This window comes from Brachyistius frenatus, unplaced genomic scaffold, assembly GCF_029030835.1.
Source record: "Brachyistius frenatus isolate BFR_SWC_R1_liver_20210118 unplaced genomic scaffold, ASM2903083v1 Contig_319, whole genome shotgun sequence".
In the NCBI taxonomy this organism is placed as follows: Eukaryota; Metazoa; Chordata; class Actinopteri; family Embiotocidae; genus Brachyistius; species Brachyistius frenatus.
Genome location: NW_027210918.1, coordinates 140,614 through 161,387, shown reverse-complemented (window position 1 = coordinate 161,387; position 20,774 = coordinate 140,614). Strand labels below are relative to the sequence as shown.

Sequence of the window (20,774 nt, the reverse complement as noted above, 5' to 3'; positions counted from 1 at the left end):
ATCACAGACTCCAACGGCTACGACTGTTTTCAGTTTTTATTCTTTTTGCAGCCACTGAAGGTCGTTACTTCCCCTCATTTTAGAGATGGAAATATCATGCTGCGATGCTCTGTGCGGAGCGTGTGGTTCAGGTTCAGAGAGTGCATTAAAAATGCAACACGAGAGATAATTCTTCCATAAATGCATGACTGCTTCATGCATATCTTCTCTGCAGGTGGTGTAGAAGCTCCTAATGTTAAGCAAACAAGCCAGATTTCGAATTGCAGTCTCAAGTCTGTACGTCGAGAAGCGGCTGATGCAATGAATTGATTCATTTAGACCACGAAGGGAAACCTTTTTTTTGCTCACATTTGTTTGTTTTTATTTTATTGGATGTTCTTGCTTCTTAACGGGCGTCCTTCGAGATGCATGGGTGAATTTCTACAATTCTAAATTTCCTTTTTTTTTTTTTTTTTCCCTCTTTCTGTTTCAGAGGCCAGAGATCCAAAATGGGAGGCAAGCTCAGCAAAAAGAAGAAGGGATACAACGTAAATGATGACAAGGCCAAAGACAAGGACGCCAAAGCAGAGGGGGCCTCTGCCGAGGAGAGCGAAGCACCGAAAGACAACAAAGACGAGGCCCCGGCCGCCACCGACACCAAGGAGGTAGCGAACGACACGGCGGCCAAGGAGGCACCGGCGGCCGACGCCGCGGCGCCCAAAGAGGAGGAGAAGAACGCAGCTCCTGCCGCCAAGGAGTCCGAGAAACCCGCCGCCAACGCCGAGCCGAAAACAGAAGCCGCCAAGGCCGAGGAGAAACCAGCCGCCCCGGCCCCGGCCAAGGAGTCCACCCCCGCCGCCAAGGAGCCCGAGGCGAAGGCGGCGGCGCCCGCCCCGGCAGCCGAGAGCAAAGATGAGGCCGACGCCAAAAAGACTGAGGCCCCCGCGGCACCAGCAGCCAAAGCCGAGGCGGCCCCGGCTGCCTCCCCCGACCCCAAGCCCACAGAGGCGGCAGCGGCGGCTCCTGCGCCACCAAAGGAGGCCGCCGCCGCCGCCGCCGCGCCTAGTTCAACACCAGCCGCCGAACCTCCCGCCAAGGAGGCGAACGCCACAGAGGCACCAAGCAAGGATCAAACCGTAGCAGTTCAAGATTAATGGACAGCTTCTTTTCGGAAATGAAGAAATAAATTACCTAACTCAACAACGATGAAGATTAAAAGAAAAAAAACGTGAAAATGAAATTTACTAGCCCACCATATTATGATAATAACAATAATAATAATAATTGTGACGACAACGATGATTTGCTGAATGAGGAGGACTGGAGCAACCACCTGGAGAAGTTTCCCACCGCTGCAGATGATTATTGCTATTATTATTGTTATGTTTTATTCTATTTTTTTTTCTGCTGTAGTATTTGAACTTTGATACGAGTTTGTGTCGGCCATTCGCCTCGTCACCCCACGATCCCATCGTCACCGCTCACTCGTACGGTCCAGAGGTTGCGACCCGATTCCCATCTCAGCCCGCAGAGGGCGCCGGCGTTCATCCATCCACCCTCTGCTCCGTGGACGTCTTAAAATTTCGGGAAACGGCTCTGATGGACGGAGGGGGAGAGGTTTAGAAACCACTTCACCAGCTGGACTCCCGTTGAATCTGTCCGCCCTTCAGCTCTCCTTCCTCCTTCCACTCATCCTCCTCTTCAGAGTAACGTGTTCTTTGGCTTTGGGCTGGTACCTCCAGTTTTTCCGGTGCTGTGGAGTTGTGGTTGTGTTTCTTTTCTTTTTTTTTTTTTTTTAACTCATCCTCACTCCCCACCCCCCCAAGCTTTTTAGTATTTGTTGGGTTGTGTTTGCTGCCCATTATTCCTCGCTAAACACCACAAACTTTTACAGGGGAGTTTTAAAATTCCTCGAGAGGAACGAGAACGTTCAGGCTTTCCAAGACATTTCAAAAGGAGGAAAAAACGGCCGGCTTTGTAGAGCAAAAACACATTCTTAGACGTATTAAAACAGTCGTAGGAATTTTTCAGATAAACTTCTACATTTTGTACTGAAACCCTTAGGTATATTGTAAGTGAACTAAGTGGTTTTTTAACGTTTTTAATGCTTATTAAGTCTGCAAAGCCTCGCTGAAAAGGATCCTTTCAATGTTCTTAGAAAGTTGAATGCAAATCTCTGATCCTCTGTCCAAATTACAGTAGAGATACTAAAGCTTTTGTCTGAGAAGACAGACTCAAACATCCCGTGATTGGTTTTTCATTTCTGGACGAAGAACCTTTACTTACTACTGAGCAGCATATGACAAAAATAGACAGAAACACTGCAAGTTAAAGTCTTTCTTCTTAAGTATCGGCAGCAAAACATACTTAAGAAGAAAAAAAGATATTGACGCAGTGGACAGAGGTTCCTTTTACAGTTAAAGCTCCCCACTTTGGGAGATTTCTGAACCAAATTTGGAAGTAAAATAATGAACAAAATGAGAGATATTCCCACTGAAGCATAACTCGTACAGAAAAAGTTTGGGGAACGTTACATGTTTTATTTCCAGTTTGTAACAGAATAATGTAAAAAAAACATCTGACAACAATTTGAACTAAAACACTATCCAAGCAGTACATCCATTTGAAATTGGCATCATATTGTTCAATGCAGGCGTCATGTGACCGTAACAGGAAGTGTTTTACTGCCTTCTGAATCAGCGTAGCTCTCCGTCATCTGCAGTCTGATACCACTGAAGAACAACAAGGGGAGGGGTCGGGGAAGGGAGGGGGTTCAGCCAATGATCAAAACCCATCAGCAACCTAGTCAATGTGCTGTGGTCCATGTTTCTATGGCAACCATAGGTCATGCTGTCATTACGGGATGAAAAAGCCTATAGCGCATGGAAGAGAGCCTCTGATTTAGTCATATTCACCCTCCATGCAATTTTTCCATTATTATCAGAAATACACACGACGTGACGTATACGTACATTTATGCAGTGGTGGAATAAAAAGTGCTTACGTCTTAAAATCAAGCAAAAGTAGCAAGAAAATAAATTAAAAAAAATTACAGCAGAAGCGATTTTAAATGAGCTGAAAAGACATGAAGGGACATTGAAAGAAAGAAAGAAAGAAAGAAAGAAAGAAAGAAAGAAAGAAAGAAAGAAAGAAAGAAAGAAAAACGATGGAAAGATCGAAGGAAAAGAAACATCTGAAAATCTAAATTTGCAAAGTGAACTGTCAAAAAAAAGAAGTAATTATTTCAAACTCTAAAATGTATTGGACTAAATAGAAATAATTAAAAGGCCAGCAACCCAAAACTGTACTTCACTACAGAGCTCGTTTAAATAAACTTTTTTTCTTTCTTTCCGCCTTTGCATATGTGCATGTATACGTATTTATTCATATCAGCCATCCGTCCGTCATCTTTTCAGTTCCATCCATGTGACACACATCGTTTTCCTCCCCGCACTTGTCAAACCGTAGCAGAAAACAAACAGTCGAGGAGCGCCGTGTGTCACTCGGTTCACTTTTTTTCCTTCCTCTCTTGACTCAGTAAAATTGCATGTCCGTGGTCGGGTGAACCTGTAGTCCTGTCTTTTTGGTCAAGTGGAAAAATAAAAATAATAATAAAAAAAAAAAAGAATAATTTCTCAGTCTGCATCCATGGCAACTACAGTTGATATTTTCATTCCATGTCTCGCCACTGCTATCCCCACACCACACGTTCATTCAAACAAACAAACAAACAAACAAAAAGATGATATGGAAATTGATGCATTCAAAATTATATGTACTTGTATAAATGGTGCAACAGTAATAAAATGTAAGAAATTGACTTAAACTTGAGGATCTTGTGCAAGTCAACTTTTTTTTTTCATGCACTTCATACCACTGACATAAATGCTGCCTACAACACTGAGGACACCAAAGATGTTTATTTTTTTTTATCTTAAAAATTGAATAACCTGAGGATGAGTTCATAGTATACTTCCAGTAATTACAGTAAATGGTGACTTTCAAGGTTAGTCTGGTTATTTTTTGAGATGTTTGTAGGCCATAAAAATCAGTTTAACATGTTATTTATTTACGAGTTATATTCACAGCATTTAGACCATCATGTAACGGGTTAATAAAACAGAAAATACACTTCAGTTGAAAGAGTGCGTTCATATGAAAACTGCTCGGCGCTCATACGCACAGCTGTGCCAGCTGAACGCTGACGTGAGCTCGCCAACATGCTCAAAATGGCAACGCTAACGTTACGCTCTTTCGTACGGCGGCGACAACCGCTCGCGTTGGTGACCGTTACAGCTCACGCTACTTGCCGCCGCGCTCTTTGTGGTACCGGAGGACTCCGCTAGAGGGCGCACCAGAGAAACGGGGATATTACCAGAACGTCCTTATTCGCGTAAACGATAAACATGGCGAGAATCGAGGATCGCCACCGTTTCCGAGATCCCCGGGGGTACAAAACGCGCCACCGGCTTCGCCCGCGTGACGTATTCGGTGGGTAGCTGATCGAAAACCAAAAGCGTTGGACGACGCGTTACAACGTGTAGACCCTGCCCGCATGGACAAAAGTGACTCACGATACTTCACCACTCGAAGCGCCTGGCACAGTTAACACGGCACTCAAGTCTCTGGAGTGAGACACTAATACGAGGGCAGACTTTTATTTTAAGTGGGTGTTTAATGTGGGTTAGACCGGTGACGGATCCACCGTCCTCTGAAGTGTTGGGAAACAGGCAGCGAGCGAAAAGTGTTACGAGACTCTTTAACAATTACCCGTTAAAGCGAGACGAGGTTTCGCCTCGTTTTAAGATGTGACTATATGGCCTCTTGGAAATTGTTTTTTTAACAGTTGATTGGCCGAGATAATTAAATTGAGAAAAAAAAAATGAGAGAAGAAAGTGCTGACGAGGGAAGAGAAGAAGAAGAAGAAAAAAAAAAAGGTCGATATTTAATGTAAAGACCGCATGAGACAATGCAGCAGCAGTCGAACATCATTTAAAGTAGAGATGTCCGTTTCTCTGAGATAGCGACGCACCGATGTGGAGTTCCAGGGTTGTCGGAGTTGACCGGGTTCATGCAGATAACACTGGTGTCGCTGAGGTTGTTGGCGCTCCAGCTGAGCGATAATTCCCCCCTCCCCTAAAAAAAGAGAAATATCGACGGGGACACCGGAGAGAGGGCAAACACGAAGGAACGAACCCCCTCGCCCAACGGCGATGATGGATGTCTTTATCTGTTCCTCTTTCTCCTCGTCCTCCCGGCGTCTCACCGAGGGACGGGCCGTAAATCAAGGACTTAATCTGACTGCTGTGATTTACAACTGTTTCGAATGGCATCTCCCCCTCCCCCCATTAATACCTTCCTCCTGCCTTTACTCAGGCCACAACAAGGCTAGATAAGAGAGGATGGATCCCGGGGAACTAACACAAGGCCTCATACCGTTCAACCCAAAACGAGGCTGATGGTGTAAAAAACAAAACAACAGCGTGTCGACGCCTATTAGGATGCAATGACTGGAAATGGTCCCAAGTGGAGTGCAGCCCCATTTATTCATGCTGTGAATTTTGTATTTTACAGATTTTCCCATTTCCCAGTTGCTCATGAACACACCGTGAAGCCCAAACGCACACTGAACTCTGTTTACTGAATTCCACTAAAAATCAAGCACAAGCTCACAGTAACCGATTCACAATTGCTGATTTCGACAATTAGCAAGATGTTCATGTTGATGCAGCATGTACCTGTTAACCTTCTCTCTGCTGGCTTGTTTGTCGTTCTTTTTTGCAACATAAATTTCTGCAAAAAAAACAAAACACAAAACACAAACCCTGAAGTGCAACATGCAGACTGGCAGTGAAAAGGGAGTTTTTAACTTTACTAAAAGTTTGTTTTAGCGCAAAAAAACAAAAAACAAAACAAGGGGTGAGGCAAACAAAAGCCAAGGCACCAGGGCGGTGTGAAGCTCTCTATATAGGGCGGCTAATGAGGTAAGTGGGAACAGGTGAGTGGAGGATAATCAGGCGAACTAATTGATGGCAACGCGGGACGGGAGGGAGGGGAGGGGAGGGGAGGGGCTGGTCCTGAAACGACAGGAGAGAGAAAGGAAAAAGAAACGGACAAAAACACACAATATTTTTGAGAAAGATTTAAAGAAAGAGTAAAATGATTTATGTGTAAAAGTACAGGGAGACGCTGTAACGCTCTGGACGCACACGCTTCATTTCTCCGTCGCAGTCTTGTGTCCTATTTTTGGTTTGTATTCGGAAAAAACTTCAGCGAAGCTAAAGTCTGTCCTTCTGTCTGTCAGAAATATTAAAATGCTCAGAAGCAGAAGCTCTGACCTTTAGTATGTGAAGCGAGTCAGAACCACACACACACACACACACACACACACACACACACACACACACACACACACACACACACACACACACACACACACACACACACGCACAAATCTGGCTGACGACAGCGAACGATGAAGGAAGACAAATGTAACTTTTGTCTCTGCTGCTATTTTTTCCCTCCAGACCTCGTCCATCAATCCTCATCAGTGTTAGCGTGCAAGATAAAAGGATGAGACGTCACACACACACACACACACACACACACACACACACACACACACACACACACACACACACACACACACACACACACACAACGCTGTCAGATGGGAGGACTTCTCGTTCGCTGACACGACGGCTTGTCAGATCGTACCGAACGCGGCGGCTGTCTGAGAACAAACAGGTAAAAAGTTGATTAAATATGAAACGTCTCAAAGCAAAACAAAAAAAAAACACACAAAAAAAGTCCTCTCCTCATGTAACGCACATGAGGAGAACCCCCCCCCCCCCTTGCACCACTTTTTTAGGCCTAATTTCTAATTAATGAAATTATTTTCAGATGGACAGAATGTATTGAGTCCTTTGGATTCAACCCCCTACTGGCCCTCGGTGGTATTGCACTTTGGTGCCTAAACCTGAGCCGTCGGGCGGAAAACATCGGCCTTTTTCTTTCAGCCGATTCGTCCGAGGTCCGAAAGTCTACCCGAACAAACAGAGCGAGAGGACGAGCCGCAGAGTTTTTCTTCTCGTACCGAGAACCTCTTTATTTGTCCCTTTCTCTCCACCCTCTCGGATCCCTTTGTTTTTCTCCCTCTCCGATGCCACCGTCCTTTGAAGCCTGCGTGGGGAACTCTGTAGGCACTGGTTTCAAAGCGTCCGTGTCATTTAGCTTGCTGACTGTGAACAGGTCTTTACCCAGCCTCCATCTCTCAGCTGTTCAAAGCCAGGCGTTGTGGGGGAGGATCACAGGGAAGAGACGGGAAGAGAGAGTAGGGAGCTGCATGGAGGCGAGGCTTTTGTGGAAGATCAGTCGGATCCTCCTGACGGGTGGATATACTCTCGATCGGGGGGGGAGGGGCCTTCGGGCCAAATGTGCCGAATCTTCCAAGCGGCCCTGTTCGTCGGCTGTCGGGGCCGATATGTCAGGATGTTTGTCACCACACATTCGTGTGATGTTAATCAGAAACGCGTCAGACTCGGGGGAGAGGGTTTGGGAGGGTGGGGGGGGGGGGGTAGGAGATAATGTAACACAAAACACGGGGGAAGTAAGTACAGCGTAACGTGACACAACCGTCACTGAAACGAAGGAAACCCTCTGCGAAGCGTTTTGAAAATGAAGGAGCGAATAACTTGCTGACGAGACGCATATTTATCTTCAACCCCGGTATCACGGCGGAGCGTGAAATTGACACGCCCCGTCCGCTACGGCAAAACCGCGAGATAGCTCCGCGTGACAGGTACACGTTTGGCCGTCGTGGACGCGCGTGTCTATTACACGCTTTCGGCCTGCAGCGTGTTACATTGGACGTCGCACCGCCGAGCGAGTAGTAAGAGCAGCGTTGAGGAAATGTGCGTTTGCAGTCATTTTCCAGCTCCTTCCCGCGGAGCCGGCGAGGCGTGAGGGCGTCCTTTAAAATATTCAGTGTTTCCCATGATCTCCCTCATGTTTCCCCCGTCTCCCTCCTTCTTGCGTAATCTTACATAATGTGTTGAATATTTAAAGCGGGTTTAGCGCGGGCGCTCGTTTGGCGCCGAAGGAACGAGGGCGACGGTTAAAAGTTAAATAAAGGAGGTGTTGTTGGTCTTACTATATATACTGCCTGGTGCTGAGATTTCAATTTAAGTATTAATTTACTGTTGTTTATCAGTCTGGGCCAATTTCTTGTTTCTGAACTTTCTTAAAACCTTCTGGAGTGAGATTGTGATAATTTACTAATCAGTTAAATACATTTTGAAGTAAAAATTCAGCTCCTATAAGATGCACGTATTCCTCTGCAACAACAATCGAAATATTTCAGGGTTTTCGGACTGTTGCTAACCTTATACACTTCGGCTACGTGTGCAATATGTAATGTGACAGTTTAAACATCAAATAATGAATTAGTCATTAATTGACAGAACGTTATCTGCAGATTCACTGATGTTTAAACTAAAGGTTGTGTTACATTAAATGCCGCAATTATGTGTTTTTTTGAAGAAAGAAAACATTGAACCGTCTTTTAATGGAGGAAGGGAACACTTCAGTCCATCTCATCTGAAATCCCTCCCACATGCTCGCCTGCTTTCTAATATGTGCAAATGTAATTAAATATAGTGGCAGAAAAATGCTATTAAAACAAATCTAATCTCCAAACCCCCCCCTTTTTTTTTTTTTTTTTTTTTTTTTGTAGGGTTATAAAAAGACCCTAATGGTCCTTGTCAAATGACACACCATTAGTTTAACGACTTAATTTATTTTACAAGAATAAATTGAGCATTAATTATTTAGTATAGCGTCTTTTCACATTAATACTGCTGTAAATGACACACAAAAAAAAAAATCATTAAAAGGATCCACAAATTAACCCATGGCTTTTAATATTGTATTTAAAATTAAAAAAAGCATCAAATTTCCGTGTGGCGTCGACATTTACGGAATAACATGAATTGTTTTTGGGTTTATCGTCCTGGAGGTTGATGAACCTCCTTCTTCGCTTGATGAAGAAGGAACGATCACTTTTAATGACTCCCAGGAGCCTCGGCGGGAGGAGGAGGCGTCGCCGTCGACGGCCCGCAACAAAAGAACCCGATGCCACCGCTGCTGAAACAAAACAAAACAAAAAAGGCAAAAGATGGGGGTGGGGGGAGGTGGGGGGAGGTGGGGGGTGTGTCTGAAAATAACTCCAGATACCTGCTTTGATGTCCGACGTCTAACAACCCCATTGAGAAATCAGTGGAAGAAAGAAAGAAAAAAAAAACTCCAGGAAGAACCTTCGTCGCTGCGCCGCCTCATTGGGCCCCCGGAAGCTTCCTGCATCGTCGCGATTGGCTGCGGAGGCGGCCGCGGCGCCGGCTCTCGCCTAGCAACAGGCACAAGTGCATCCACTGCAGAGCACCAACCTCCCCCCTCTCCCTCCATCCCTCCTCCCTCCTGCCTCCGTGTGGGAGAGCAGCTGATGGATGGAGCACACACACACACACACACACAGAGAGAGAGAGAGAGGCAGGGACATATGAACAGCATGTACATGAACACGCAAACACGTAATCACGCCGCTGAAGACACACATGCGGCGGGACGGCCACGCGACCCGTGTGCACACGCGTACAGTAAGCACATCTTGTACTGTCTCGTTTAACCCTCGCACGACCGAGCCTGGAGGACCAACTGTGTGTGTGTGTTTTTAAAACTGTTTACCGTTTCTGTCCCTACGCGTCTGCTCATGTGACGCTAAAAGAATAATTCATGTTTCTATGGTTACGCTTCGGCAACTCAAAGCCATCGGTCGAGGTCAAGGGACAGACGGCGGTCTTGGACAAGTGGCGACGAACGCTCGGAGGTATACCGTCGAGGTTTTGATAGTCAACCTAAAAAAAACAACAACCCGATAATCGCTCCTAAACACACTTCTTCTAAAACAATGACATCGTTAATTAGATATTAGGCCTCAAAGAGACGTATGTTTGGTCCTCGGGTTGTCCGTCGGACTGGATATAAAAGTGTTTGTAGCTTCCGGGTCTGAAAAATGAGACCGATGCGGAAGTGCCTCAAGCTGCAATACCACCGATGGCCACTGGGGGTCGGCTCCATAAAAGCCTCCATAGACTCCCGTTTAACTTCTCTCATGAAATACAAAGTCGGTAAATTTTCTCCACAAAGTCCATCTGAAAACAACCCCGTTATTAAATAGAAAATATGCTTTAAAAAAAGCCTTATTTTGTGGGGGTGTCTGTTTGATTGACAGGCCCGTGCTGCAGCGGTGGTCACTTCACTTCACACCGAACTGAAGAAAGTCATTTGAACCAGAGACTGAATGAAGACTTTGCGACTGAACCGACCCGTCGGATGCGTCGAGGTTATTTTATTAAAATTCAACAAACGCGGGAGCGAAACTCCAATTTCAACTTTCCATTTGGTTGAATTTGTCTCTGCAATCCAAATGTCCAACTTTCAAGGGACCGCAAACCGACTTAATGCGACTTTCTTCTCTACCGACACGTGGGAATGAAACTCAAACGGCAAAGCTATCCAGCGGATCTTTAAGAGCTGCAGAGCAGAATCCCGTTCAACGCTTAATATCCGCAGAACAAACTCAGATCTCCGTAGATAAAGAGTCAATTTGATCACTGGTAATTAAATTATCCCGGCGTTACGGCACACATCATTTTCTTGCCTCCCTGAAGATGGAGGGAGAGATTTCAAACCGTCGTCATCAAACGGCGATGAAGATGACGAACGGGTACGTTCTTACGCATGAACCCGTCGTCCTCTCGCCATTTTCCTAATTTAGATATCACAAGACGATTAACGAAGAGTGACAGGTCGGAGAAGGTGTGTGTGTGTGTGTGTGTGTGTGTGTGTGTGTGTGTGCTTTTCTGACACTTGAAATTCAAAGTAAAAACACTTATAAAGGCTTTTGCTGTTGTTTCATCACACAGGTCTCCGACATCCGAACGTTCACAGTGTGCATTTGATTTCTCCCCCCCCCCCAAAAAAAAAAAAAACAGAAGTGCTACTATTCAGCTTTACTGTAGATTTAACGAACACCGAGGCGAGACTGCGTTTCCCAAAAATTCCCCTTCGTTTGCTGCAGATTGGAGTCGTGCTGTGTTTTCAGTTGTACGAACATTTCTCCGGCTCAGAAAAAGCTCCCGCTGGCTCGTCGTCACGGCCGATAGCCAACGTCGCTTCGAGCTCACTTGCAGCCACAGTTTTTTTGTTTTTTTTTGGGGGGGGGGGGGATGAAAATACTTCCTCGGTGGGGCGGAGGTTCATTCCTGAACCGTCGGGTCGACGCTCCGTCCTCTCGCCCGAAGCCTGTGCCGTAACGTGACCTAAATGTGGACGCCGGGTCGCACGGTAACAGGCGCTCGTGTTATCGGAGGTTGAGCGTTGACGTCCGGTTCGGGTCGGTCATGTTCTCCATTCAGGGATTTCATCTTCCTTAGAAATCCCCGTCCTCAGTGATGACCACATATTTTGTGAAGTGTTTATAAGGTGCGAGACTTTTTTTTTTAAGAGTTCAACGGCCCCCCCCCCAAAAAAAAAACAATTAACAGATGATATTACTGGATATTTTCTATCATCGTACGTCCCGAGGCGAAGGGTCGCATGTCCAGGAAAAAAACAAAAAAACAAAAACAAAACCCCGGTCCCAGTTTAAAACAGATCCCCTGATCCATTGTGATGTTTGAAACGCTCACAACACTCGTCTGTTCCACATTCACACGTTCTCCTCTGAATAATTAAAACCACTTCGGTCGCCAAGAACAACAAATGTGCAGGGATTTGTCACGGCGGCAGAGCTGCAGACGAGTCAATAAAATAACAAAAAAAAGCTAACGCAGCATTAATACGTGCAAGCGCCGCGGGAGGAAATTCAATACGGTAATTCACACACGCGTCGTGTGATTTAGCTGCATATACTGTCCCTGTGTGCTAAATAAATATGTGTATTCCTAATGAGAGCTGCTTGCTTTCCTTGGACTGATGGTAAATAACGGTAATAATAATATTTCCGGGGCAAATATTAGATCCCATTCATCTTTGCTGCCGGCTCTTCTACGAGAAACAATTCAGTCAACTCAACCTCTCTGTTGTAAACCGGCAGTTTCAGCTGCACAGCCGTGAGTCAAAACCAGTTTTTATTCATCCGCAACCGTTCCGAAGCCTGAACGCCGCGTTAATATTTACGTTCTGCGACCTAACGAAGAACTTATTCCCGAGAATTCCTCACATCCGCAGCGTGTGCTGCACGAGGAGGGTCGATCAAACGGTTCCGAGGCCGCTCCCGTTTCGCGGTAACGGTGAGCAGCGCCGCGACGTGCACCGAGCGGGGCGAAGCGGTAACCCTCACGAGTAAATGTCCCGAGTTTCATCGCACCATCGACATCGGGACTTGAGTTACGCGTGTTTTTTCCTCACCTGGCGCGTCTGCGATTTTTTTTTTCTTCCCGTGGGCATCAAATCGGATCAAGCGATGGAATAATCAATTTCTCAATTTGGTAATTTCTAGGAGACAGAATTCGTCATGGTAACCAAGCCTAAAGAACGGCGGACTTTCTGTTTTTGACTTGTTGGCTCGCACTAATTTGTTTTCAGGAAATGTAGCGGTGTGCGGTCGGCACGGTGGGGAAACATCAAATATCCGGTTTCTGAAGGGGAAATTGAGTTCAACAAGTAGCTCGTGTGCATTTTTTTTGATCAAACTGCAGGAGGAATTCAACACAACAGCAGGAAGGCTTCGACGCGTCCGCTCCGTCGGAGACGCTCGTCAGCCGAACGTCCTCCGGCTCGCTGGGTCTTTTCTTTTATCCAGCTCTCCGTCCTGCCCGGCGGGGTGTCTGTGCATCCGTCAGGCTCCGTGTGGGAAACAGTGCAACCGGAGCTCCGTGATTGTTATAATTTTCATCCTCCCCTCCGCCGCCCCCTCTCCTCCCCCGCCCCTCCCCCTCCCTCTCTTCGCATCTCTTGTCCGAGGCCACCTGCCTTTTTTTTTTTTTTTTTGTGCCGCCGATGCCGCTCGCCTCGGGGGGGGGGGGGGGGGGAGAGTCAGCGAGCTTCATCGGCTAGATCGTCATGGCAACCTCATACTTGGCAATTTCACTGCTCACCCAGGAGACGCAGCAGTGTGTCTGAGTCACATTTATCAGATGTATATGTCGGTGGTTTTGCGTGTTGTGTTTCGGTGTCGTCGGTGCGGAGACGAACCGAAAGTGAAAACAACTCGCCGACTGTGATCACGCGGTAGTTCTTCCTCGCCGGGAGTATTTACGGAGGGACTGATGAAGGAAATGCAAACGTAAATGTAATATAAACCTTTTCATGCAGGTATTGTTTTTTTTGTTTGTTTTGTTGTTTTCAAGAAGAAAAGTCGGGGGTTTTTTTGTGGTTTTTTTTAAATGGATGTTGAAAACTTGTAGAATTGAGGTTATTTGTTGTACTTCAGAGAACCACAGCAGAGTGCAGAGTATTTGGCATCAAACAACTCGGCTTCATATCGAACAAACATTCAAATGTGACTACGTTATCGTGCTGAAATCCCTTCTCATCGTCCGTGTTGAAACACACTTTCAGTTTGATGCAACAAAGATGGGCCGACGCTAAAATCTTCGACTGTATGTCGACTGCGTGTTTGCGTTTCAATTTACGCGTTTCCCGGGTGGGAGAAGAATTATGAAACTGTTAAAAACATGGCAGAGAGGTGAGCAGCTCGTAGATTCACATGCAATATCTAGTTTGAATGGAGGTGATGCGTCAGTTTACTCACTGTGTGTCTACCTGCAGCGATTGTGTGTCGGGCTTTTAGCACTTCCAACAGGACCGACGGCAGCGCTGCGCCTGAACGCCTCCCGTGTGGACGCAGATGGAGCTGCTGCTAACGTGCTAATGATGACACGGCTGGACTTCCTCCTTCTGTGGACTCTAAGTAACCGTGACCTCATCGCAATGGACTCAACATACATACAGTATGTGATTCTTTAAAAAAAAAAAAAAAATAATAATTTTTTTTTTGGGGCATTTGCCAAAATGACTGATTCGTTTTTGTTTTAGAGGAGGTTTTTTTTTTTAAATTTTCTTTTGTTTCCATGACTACCGAATTTGTTTCCCCCTTTTCAAGCATGACGTCTGGTTTGTGACATCATTCACATTCATGTGGCAGGTTGTTGCAGTTAAAGCTGTTTTTCTGCTCTGCTGGCGCTCTGCAGAGTTTCCCCTCTGAGGACGCCCATCACAACATTTTTAGAACAAGCGAGAGTGAGAGAGAGAGAGAGCGTTTATTTTTGGCTCGTTCGCATCAACAAGCTTCAGTTTGTCTTCCACTTAGAGACCAATCGACTCGCTGAGCCTCTTCAGCCCCGGAGAGCTCCGAGCGCTTCGGATCAGAAAACGGGAGCTCGGCCAAACGGCACTCGGGCCGTGCGGGCCGCGGCGACCGTCGCGGGAGAGCTGGCTGATAAATCGACTTTTTAAAAAAAATTTTTTTAAAAAAGTACATCGACGTCATTTCAAATGAGACTCAGACCGAGAGGACGCGGGTTTACGCCGACGTAGTTTGATTTGATCTCGCGCGACTCGTTTCGTCTGCAAAGCGGCGCCGATGTTCGCCGTCCTGCAGCCGCGGCCGAGTCCACTCGAGTCAACCGCAGGTCTGAGACGCTCCGTACGGGTAGAAGACCCGTCAGCCGAGTCGCAGTCGGAACGCTCCCGAGACCAAAATCACATCATCAGTCCAGACTCGAGTGCGACTGCCCTGATCTGGGTTTCCTTCAGTCGTGTTGTACACGTACGTGCTAACAATTAAAGCCCATTTCAAACTGCTTTCTGTTGTCAGGATGTTGTTTCTCAAAGCTCTTTGGCTCTGTGTTGGCAAAGGTTCACATTTTAGACCCCAAAAAATCAGAACACAGACAAAGAGACCGGCCGTTTTGAGGCAGTTTTCTTGAAGGCTTGTGGAGACGGCTGGTGGAGACGGCTGGCGGAGACGGCTGGCGGCAGGTTTAATGTTGCATCAGCCGGCGTTTGAATTCTGCTCGTGGAGGTGACGAGGTGTTCAGGTGGAACACACACGTTCTCGTCTCACCGTCCCCGTGGGGACTCTCGTTGCCACTCACCCAAACCCAAACCATCACAACTGAAGACCTAACCCTGAAGCAAGTTTGAACCAAAACTCAATCGTCAACTTTTGACGCAGTATAAATAAAATGTAATACTTTTTTTTTTTTTGAAACACTGGGATTGAGGGACGGGTTCAACGTAGCCGTAACACACTCTCCGACTGTACCAACCGTCTGGAAACACCTCGTGTGTTGCAAGTAGTTGCAAGAAGGAAGGACAGAGTAACTCAATTCAAGCTGTTGCAGCATCAAGTGGAAGTCTGCTTTACGTCGAGGCTGCTCCCCGTTTTTTAAGGAATGTCTAATGATTGGTTCGGACCAATTACTAGTGGCGGGATGTAAAAATGGAAATGAAAAACAAAAAAAAAAATAGGCGGCTTGGTTGAGAAATCTCATTCTCGTCTCGAAGAGGTGCGTCGCGTCTTCAGCGAGGAGCCAATCAGACGACGACGACGTTTCACGTGAACACTTTCTGGTTACTTTTCCATTTTCAGAGCCTCCTCCGCTCATCCACCTCAAGTTTCCGCCGCAAAAGTCGGCGGTCCAGTTGTGCTCCGGCGAATCGGGAAGAATCGAAACGAGAGGACATTTCCGACGGCGTCGCTGCGGAGTAAAAACCACGAGAAGTTTACAACGTTTTTATTGAGGTGCTCTATCGTTGGCGGGCTTCTTAAAGGTGTAGTTCAATTCATCTTTCTTTTTAATAGCACTCTCCTGTCGGTGCGTCAGGTCAGGAGCTACGATCAGGACGTCGTTAGCTCGGTTAAGCACGAATTCGAGAAGCAGGGGGAAAACGGATCGACACACCGAACATCACATTTAAAGTTGGTGTCATATCTTATTATTTGAAGTGATACATAAACATAAATGTAAAAAGTATTGTACTTGGGCGTGTCATGGGCTCAAATCTTTTCGTGGAAAACAACAGCTAATTTATCGTCTTTTTATCGCCCCGTATGTCTTATGCGATGTTTTTTTCCGGTGCTCTGTCCCGTTGTCGTGAATGCGATGTCTCAGGAACGCCTTGATGGAATTACTTTAATATTCGGCACAAGCGTTCACTTGGACTCGAGGACGAACTGAATCGAATTTAGTGATCAAAGGTTAAAGGTCAAGGCCACCGCGTCCTCACAAAACAGGTTTGCGGCAATAACTCGAGAATTGAAAAGCAAATTAGGACAAGATTTTACACAAATGTCAATTGAGATAAAATTATGACATTCTCCATCTGAGGAAAAAGGTCAAAGGTTAATTTAACTGCGGTAATACAGAAAAAGGAAAAAAACCAACCCTGCCATTATTCATATAAATCAACACAGGGATTAAACTGAGCTCAGGAGGTCAATATTATTTATTCGCATGTCTACACGTTTTTTGATGTACGGCCGTACTTCCTAATATCTCATAAACGTACTGTTGTACCTTTAAAGCTCGGACAACTTATAAATAAACCTCGACATAAATCTCGGCAGAGGTCAATTAGAACGGTTGAAAACACCATCTTGAGCTTTTAAAGTAGGATCCCATTATAGTTCCAGCATTATTAAAGCCTTTCTTTTTATTACAGATGCTCACGGGAACGCGCGGACATGTTTGATGAAGTGTTTCGGTTTTCTGCTCAACCTGAAACAGTCGGTAGAGTCATGAAAAATAAGAGTTATTTTCAGTCTGCTTCATTGCAGGAAGCACAAAGATTACAGCATCCTCTCACTTTTGTTCATTATATTTTCATGGGTGGTAATGGTTGCTAAGCAACAGCGGCAGTATTCCTGATTCTGAGAAAAACTACAGACAGAGCCGAGTGGGTTTTGATTAAAAAAAAGAATAAATCTTTGATCTTTCCTCGCTCGGCTTGTTGAAAACACGAGACTCTTAGTTCGCATGTGAAATGTCTTTTATTGGCGGACGAGAACTTTCCGCTTCATCGACGTTAAACTAATAATAAAAGCTGCTCATCTGAGTGACAGCGAAGCCAACGGACAGGCTGACTGTGCTTTTACTCTGCATAATGAATTTCAATAAAATTGTACTTGTTCATGCGTAGGAGAGGGTATCGCGTCGGTCCGTCTGCCAATCGGTCCGATACTTTGGCTCGAAATGAAACATCTCTACAATCGCCTGGCGGACGGCCATCGAACTTCGGCTCACACATCCACCATCCTTAAAAGGAAGTAGCGTTAGTGTTCCTTTGACTTTGAACCAGATCAATCACCTCGGCTCATGACGGGATCAGAATTTGTGAATAAGTCGACAATTTAAGAAAATCTTGTCTTTGAGATTCCAGCAGATGTTTTTGCGTTTGATCAATACGAGCTTAACGTTTTGGTTCCTTTTACAACTTCCAGGTATTTTTCTGTTGGTTTCCCGAATCGTAACGTAAAATGTTGCCCGAAGTCGTGAATGAGCCGGGCTCCACCAGACCATTGCTGCTCATATGCTCCCACAGCCACTCAGCTACCAGTGTTCGTGGTACCGTGCTTTTGTCCCGCCCCTCCTTCACTGTGATTGGACGGCTGGGTAAAAAAAAATTATAGTGACGAGCGCAGCATTTTTAACATTTTTAACTCTTGGTGACCGTGAAAAAACCCAACCTGAACATTTCGGCCCTAGCGCAGAATAAACACTCGGCACCTCATCACTCTGGTGTTTGAAAAGAAGGCGGAGCTTCCATTAAAAACTATTTCTGCTCAGGATAAAACTGCAAATGATTCCCTTATGGATCGTACCCAGACCCGTTTGCAGGTGAATTAGTCTTTCTGACACCTTCATCTTTAAAGCTTGAATCTAATTTTGTAACTATCAGAAAATAACCTGGGTTACGCTCTTCCCCTCTAAACTGCATGAAAACTAACGATTTGTATTGTAATATGTAATTCTTTGGGTTGTTTTTTTTTTCTTAAAATGGATTTCATGAAATTGGTATAAAATTAAAATATTTTTACTTTTTGAACGATACGCCCCCTACAGGACGCTTGTGTTTTCCTGTGCTTTCAATGTATATGCTCAGAAACACACGTAGACGTATAATACAGCTTAAAAAACATTTCCACATCAAACACACACGAACTCCATCATAATTTAGAAGATTGTTTTTAGTGCAGCTTAATAATGGAGGGTTCTCTTCTTTCCCCTTAAAAGTTCACTTCAGCTGAACGTTACTTGAAATACTCTGATCGCAGCCGTTCGGCTGACACGAACCAGTTCGAGTACAAAATCATACCGTTGCGTCGCAATGACCCTCGCGGCCTCGCGGCGGCGCTACCGTAGACCTTCTTTCACGTTCGATTGCTTTTCTTATTGCCTCCTTCGCTTCGCCGCACTGACCCACTTTCTCCACAGAGATCAATAAAGTTCATTTTATTTGATCTCGTCCTCCATCTGAGCGAGCGTCAGCCGCTCCGTGAGTGCTGTTGTGTATTTAAGTGGAGGGTATCGATGCGGGGGAGCTAAGTGGTGTCTGATTCGTGTTGTAAAGCTGCGCACGGCGGACAGATCGGACAGGCAGAACGCGTTTCTTCAGACGGTCAACTTTGAGAAAGTTTAAGGCTCGGACGGCTGCCGTTAGATGACAGCTGACCCAAGTACTTTTCAGACTTTCCGTTTAACTGCGAAAGAGAATTTAAATCTTTTCACCGTGACGGAGGCAGTATGTTCCTGTGGAGCGGCAGCTAACTGCAGAAATCTACACTTGACTTTTGAACAAACCAGGAAACGTCGCAATTCCTCACGTGAAGAATAGAATTGAAATTTTTTTGTTGTAATTTTGGTTTGAAAAAGGTGAAAAACATAAACCTATCAAATATTTGTGCATTAATATTCCAAACTATTTTACTAATCATTACGTCGGGAGGCTTCTGGTTCCGATCTCCGTTGGCATGCTACGCTGGTGAATATTTTCTTCTTAGCAGGTTGTGACAGAATTCTGTTTCTAATTCCACAATTCTGCCTGATTTCATCAGAATCTAATTCAAGGTTTCTTTTGCTGTTCGCTGTTTCATCGAGCAGGACCGAGGCGCCTGCCAAATTACTTCCTTCTTTACAGAAAGTCTGCCTGTCTTTCGATTCATCCGGCCCTCACTCTCCTGAATTATAGATAGTTAAGCTCAGTGATTACAGCAGATTGCTGTTCAATTGCCTGCGTCAGTCAACCAGAGCGCCATCGACTGTCCTAGATTCACAAATTCTCCCTCGAGTGTCTCTCCTGGGACGGAGGGTGCCGCTTGTCTCCGACTGCTTCTGTTTAAGAGGTTTATAGGCTGAGAAGTGACAGAAATTCAGAGGGTGAAACTATTTTCAGCGCTTTTCAAGTGGAGTGGTATGATCACAGGCCGTGGTGGGACTGTTGTCACAAAATCTTAAGCGGAAGTTATTTTTGGCAGGAAATTAACAAGGTTGCTGTGTTGTTTTTGTCTAACGGAGAGAAAGAGAGAGACAGAAAAGTAGGAGGCAGGAAGTCGTTTCAGGTAAACCTCTTACAGTAAAAGTTTCAAATCTCTTTACATCTGAAAACTATGATCTGCAGATATATATATTCAGGTTGCGTTCACACTGCGACTCAAACTCTTCCCGAGTCTGATTTTTTTGCCAAGATTACTCCAAACAGGAAATTAAATGCAGAATTGCAATTTTTCATATTTCCCCATGTGAAACAAATAGATGTTGATCTTCTCTTTAAAACTCTCCGAACAGATTTCGAACACTATCACGGGTCTAAAGGTCGAAGCATTCAAACACATTGTAAAGCCCCTTGAGGGAAATTTGGTTTTTTTTTTCGTATTTGGGCCGGTAAATTAAACTGACTTGACTCTCCAGTAATATTTTTTTTAATACTGTTGTTCAGAGTGTCAACTTCAAGCAGTTCTTTGGATTAGAAAAAAAAAAAAAAAAAAAAGAAAAAGGAAACTAGTACGAGGAAGGAAAAGGAAATCAGTACATACAGCTGCATGTCTGAGCTGAGGATGGTTCAGCTGTTACATGACAAAGAACTCGGACTGTACACAAAATATAAAAGTCTCCGGGTCCGAAACGTAAAGCTAATGTTGAAGCACCTTAAAGTGCAATACCACTGACGGCCACTAGGCTAAAAAAACAACAACAACAACAACATCTGACTGCAATTCAAAAAAGCACCAACTTCTCTCCTGAAATACAAAGTCAGTAAATGTTTCCCGCAAGTCGTTACGGTGCTGTTTGTTAAATTGCGGCTGGGGTCATTCCGGTTTCCAGTATAGGTGGGCGGGGCATGGTGTCTTTGGGTTCCAAGTAAGCTCCACCCCTTGCTACTCCAAATATGGTCACTCTCGGCCCATAAAAATAAACCAAATGCCGCAACTGAGGCATCAAAGCGGCAGATAAACGAACGCTAACACCCAGCGGTTGGATGTTGGACTTTTATTTATTTTAGTGTCTCATTTGAAATTATTCTGTCACATGTTCCACACACAAGTTAACTTCCGTGACCCAGCTGATTGTAATGTTAATATTAGCAGATAGCTCATCAACAGCTGTCGATGCCAAGTTTTTTTTTGTCAATGAAAACAGGTCTGAGAGAGCAAAATGTCTTAGATTGAAGACACAAGATTCATAGTAAATAATTGCATTTGCACAATACAAATTTTACAACCACATAAAAAA

The 20,774-nt window shown here is 45.1% G+C and overlaps 1 protein-coding gene across 1 annotated transcript in view; it reads left to right on the top strand.

The window, feature by feature from the left end:
• Window positions 1–3,718, top strand: part of basp1 (brain abundant, membrane attached signal protein 1) — a 44,564-nt gene extending 40,846 nt beyond the window's left edge. The window contains exon 2 of the mRNA XM_069723185.1: window positions 473–3,718. Coding sequence (XP_069579286.1) covers window positions 489–1,133 — 645 coding nt within the window. The 5' untranslated portion in view covers window positions 473–488 and the 3' untranslated portion in view covers window positions 1,134–3,718. The remainder of the gene's footprint in view (window positions 1–472) is intronic.
• The last annotated feature ends 17,056 nt before the right edge of the window (window positions 3,719–20,774 follow it).